General features: G+C 45.3%; 1 protein-coding gene across 1 annotated transcript; it reads left to right on the top strand.

The window, feature by feature from the left end:
- Window positions 1-375: 375 nt before the first annotated feature.
- Window positions 376-4,394, top strand: LOC120064877 (golgin subfamily A member 6-like protein 22; the record flags this gene model as incomplete). Its single annotated transcript, XM_039015469.1, is given in 4 exon segments — window positions 376-951; window positions 1,111-1,327; window positions 2,914-2,921; window positions 4,347-4,394. Coding segments are annotated over 4 exon segments (849 nt in total), but the record flags the coding sequence as incomplete, so codon positions are not given.
- Window positions 4,395-4,908: the final 514 nt, after the last annotated feature.

Here is a 4,908-nt window from a genome sequence, read left to right as displayed (position 1 = left end):
CGGGGAGAGAAAGGGGGAGAATGGAGGGAGACAGGGAGGAGAAAGGGGGAGAATGGAGGGAGACAGGGAGAGAAAGGGGGAGAACGGAAGGAGACGGGAGAGAAAGGGGGAGAATGGAGGGAGACGGGGAGAGAAAGGGGGAGAATGGCGGGAGACAGGGAGGAGAAAGGGGGAGAATGGAGGGAAACGGGGAGAGAAAGGGAGAGAATGGAGAGACGGGGAGAGAAAGGGGGAGAACGGAAGGAGACGGGGAGAGAAAGGTGGAGAATGGAGGGAGACGGGGAGAGAAAGGGGGATAATGGAGGGAGACGGGGAGAGAAAGGGGGAGAATGGAGGGAGACGGGGAGGAGAAAGGGGGAGAATGGAGGGAGACAGGGAGAGAAAGGGGGAGAACAAGAAGAGAAAGGAGGAGAACAGGAAGAGAAAGGGGGAGAACAGGAAGAGAAATGTGGAGAACAGGAAGAGAAATGGGGAGAACAGGATGAGAAATGGGGAGAACAGGGAGAGAAAGGGGGAGAACAGGAAGAGAAATGGGGAGAACAGGATGAGAAATGGGGAGAACAGGAAGAGAAATGGGGAGAACAGGATGAGAAATGGGGAGAACAGGAAGAGAAAGGGGGAGAACAGGATGAGAAAGGGGGAGAACAGGAAGAGAAATGGGGAGAACAGGATGAGAAATGGGGAGAACAGGAAGAGAAATGGGGAGAACAGGAAGAGAAATGGGGAGAACAGGAAGAGAAAGGGGGAGAACAGGAAGAGAAAGGGGGAGAACCGGAAGAGAAAGGGTGAGACCAGGAGGAGAAAGGGGGAGAACAGGAAGAGAAATGGGGAGAACAGGAAGAGAAATGGGGAGAACAGGAAGAGAAATTGGGAGAAAAGCAAGAGAAAGGGGGAGAACAGGAAGAGAAAGGGGAAGAACAGGAAGAGAAATGGGGAGAACAGAAAGAGAAAGGGGGAGAACAGGAAGAGAAAGGGGGAGAACAGTAAGAGAAAGGGGAGAAGGAGAGAAGAAGAAAGGGGAGAAACAGGAAGAGAAATGGGGAGAACAGGAAGAAAGGGGGAGAACAGGAAGAGAAATGGGAAGAACAGGAAGAGAAATGGGGAGAACAGGAAGAGAAAGGGGGAGAACCGGAAGAGAAAGGGGGAGACCAGGAAGGGAATGGGGGAGAACAGGAAGAGAAAGGGGGAGAACAGGAAGAGAAAGGGGGAGAACAGGAACAGAAAGGGGGAACACCGGACGAGAAAGGGGAAGAACGGGAAGAGAAAGGGGAAGAACAGGAAGAGAAAGGGGGAGAACAGGAAGAGAAAGGGGGAGAACAGGAAGGCTGTAATGATGGTGCTTTTATATCCTCCCCACTCTGAGTCTTTCAGCAACCAGCTCATCTGAGGACTCACTGACGATGACTAAAGAGTTGTGTCTGTGTGAGTGTGTTTCGGCTGTGTGTGTGTGTGTGTGTGTGTGTGTGTGTGTGTGTGTGTGTGTGTGTGTGTGTGTGTGTGTGTGTCTCATCCGTGTGTGTGTGATTCATTGCATTGCAGGGTTCCCAGGTCCTCTCCTGTCTGTTTCATTTACATGTGATCTCTCTGTCACTCTGTCTGCGCATGCCTGCATGAGTGTATCTCGGCTCTGCGTGTGTGTGTATGCACATGTCTGTGTGTGTCTGTCTCGTGTGTGTGTGTGTGTGTGATTCATTGTACTGCAGGGCTCCTAGCTCGTCTTTTTCTCCCGGTATTTGTGTCTGTTTGTGCGTTTGCTTGTGTGTGTGTGTCTGTGAGTACGTGCGTGATCTCACTCAGGCTCTGGTCAATCTGAAAGACTCTCTGCTTCTTCCCATGATCATGTTTTTATCTCCATGGAGATAAAATGGAGACAGATATACCTCATCACAGCTTTATTAATGTCATTATCTCCATCATGGAGACAGATTTACCTCATCACAGCTTTAGTACTGTCATTATCTCCATCATGGATACAGATTTACCTCATCACAGCTTTATTACTGTCATTATCTCCATCATGGATACAGATTTACCTCATCACAGCTTTAGTACTGTCATTATCTCCATCATGGAGACAGATTTACCTCATCACAGCTTTATTACTGTCATTATCTCCATCATGGAGACAGATTTACCTTATCACAGCTTTATTACTGTCATTATCTCCATCATGGAGACATATTTACCTCATCACAGCTTTATTACTGTCATTATCTCCATCATAGAGACAGATTTACCTCATCACAGCTTTATTACTGTCATTATCTCCATCATGGATACAGATTTACCTCATCACAGCTTTATTACTGTCATTATCTCCATCATGGAGACAGATTTGCCTTATCACAGCTTTATTACTGTCATTATCTCCATCATGGAGACAGATTTACCTCATCACAGCTTTATTACTGTCATTATATCCATCATGGAGACATATTTACCTCATCACAGCTTTATTACTGTCATTATCTCCATCATGGAGACAGATTTACCTCATCACAGCTTTATTACTGTCATTATCTCCATCATGGAGACATATTTACCTTATCACAGCTTTATTACTGTCATTATCTCCATCATGGAGACATATTTACCTTATCACAGCTTTAATACAATCTGAAGTCAAATGTCTACTGTTTTCTGATTATCTGGTACTTCTGTCCCCAACCAAGGAGGGCCTACAGCAGCACCTAGATCTTCTGCACAGATCCTTCCAGACCTGGGCCCTGACAGACCTGGGCCCTGACAGACCTGGGCCCTGTCAGACCTGGGCCCTGAAAGTAAATCTCAGTAAGACAAATATCATGGTGTTCAAAAAAGATCCAGTCGCCATGACCACAAATACAAATTCCATTTAGACACTGTTGCCCTAAAGAAAACAAAAAACTATACATACCTCGGCCTTAACATCAGCGACACAGGTAACTTCCACAGAGCTGTGAACGATCTGAGAGACAACGCAAGAAGGGCATTCTATGCCATCAAAAGGAACATAAAATTCGACATCCCAATTAGGATCTGGATAAAAATACTAGAATCACTTAAAGAACCAATTGCCCTTTATGGTTGTGAGGTCTGGGGTCCACTCACCAACCCAGAATTCACAAAATGGGACAAACACCAAATTGAGACACTGCATGCAGAATTCTGCAAAAATATCCTCAGTGTACAACGTAAAACACCAAATAATGCATGCAGAGCAGAATTAGGCCGATACCCGCTAATTATCAAAATCCAGAAAAGAGCTCCTAAATTCAACAACCACCGAAAAGGAAGTGATTCCCAAACCTTCCATAACAAAGCCATCACCTACAGAGAGATGAACATGGAGAAGAGTCCCCTAAGCAAGCTGGTCCTGGAGCTCTGTTCACCAACACAAACACACCCTACAGAGCCCCAGGACAGCAACACAATTAGTCCCAACCAAATCATGAGAAAACAAAAAGAGAATTAATTGACACATTGGAAAGAATTAACAAAAAAACTGAGCAAACAAGAATGCTATTTGGCCCTAAACAGAGAGTACACCGCGTCAGAATACCTGACTACTGTGACTGACCCAAACTTAAGAAAAGCTTTGACTATATACAGACTCAGTGAGCATAGCCTTGCTATTGAGAAAGGCCGCCGTAGGCAGACCTGGCTCTCAAGAGAAGACAGGCTATGTGCACACTGCCCAAAAAATGAGGTGGAAATTGTGCTGCACTTCCTAACCTCCTGCCCAATGTATGAGCATATTAGAGACACATATTTCCCTCAGATTACACAGTTCCGCAAAGAATTAGAAAACAAACCCAATTTTGATAATCTCCCATATCTACTGGGTGAAATACCACAGTGTGACATCACAGCAGCAAGATTTGTGACCTGTTGCCACAAGAAAAGGGCAACCAGTGAAGAACAAAACACCATTGTAAATACAACCCATAATTATCCTTATTTATTTTCCCTTTTGTACTTTCACCATTTGTACATTGTTACAACACTGTACATCGACATAATATGACATTTGTAATGTCTTTATTCTTTTGGATCTTCTGCAAGTGTAATGTTTTAGCCATTTGAATTGAACTGAGAGAGAGAGAGAGAGAGAGAGAGAGAGAGAGAGAGAGACATCACTATGCATTCTATTTTTATTGCGAGAAAGGAAACTGCAATCTGCCAAAGATTTCACTTTTGTTAATTATCTACTTCACTTGCTTTGGCAATGTAAACATCTGTTTCCCATGCCAATAAAGCCATTTGCATTGAGAGAGAGAGAGAGAGAGAGAAGAGAGAGAGAGAGAGAGAGAGAGAGAGAGAGAGAGAGAGAGAGAGAGAGAGAGAGAGAGAGAGAGAGAGAGAGAGAGAGAGAGAGAGGAGAGAGAGAGAGAGAAGAGAGAGAGAGAGAGAGAGAAGTAGAGAGAGAGATAGAGAGAAAAAGAGAGAGAGAAGAGAGAGAGAGAGAGAGAGAGAGAGAGAGAGACAGAGAGGAGAGAGAGAGAGAGGGAGAGGAGAGAGAGAGAGAGGGAGGGGAGAGAGAGCGAGAGAGAGAAAAGAGAGAGAGGAGTGAGAAAAAGGAGAGATAGCGAGAGAGAGAGAGAGAGAGGAGAGAGAGTTAGGAGAGAGAGAGAGAGAGAGAGAGAGAGAGAGAGAGAGAGAGAGACAGAGAGAGAGAGAGAGAGAGAGAAGAAGAGAGGGGAGACAGAGAGAGAGAGAGAGAGAGAGAGAAGAGAGAGAGAGAGAGAGAGAGAGAGAGAGAGACAGAGAGAGAAGAGAGAGAGAGAGAGAGAGAGAGAGAGAGAGAGAGAGAGAGAGAGAGAGAGAGAGAGAGAGAGAGAGAGAGAGAGACAGAGAGACAGAGAGAGAGAGAGAGAGACATCACTATGCATTCTATTTTCATTGCAATAAAAGAGTCTACAATCTGCT

This window comes from Salvelinus namaycush, chromosome 20 (assembly GCF_016432855.1).
Source record: "Salvelinus namaycush isolate Seneca chromosome 20, SaNama_1.0, whole genome shotgun sequence".
In the NCBI taxonomy this organism is placed as follows: Eukaryota; Metazoa; Chordata; class Actinopteri; order Salmoniformes; family Salmonidae; genus Salvelinus; species Salvelinus namaycush.
This window is presented reverse-complemented; position numbering and strand designations above follow the sequence as displayed.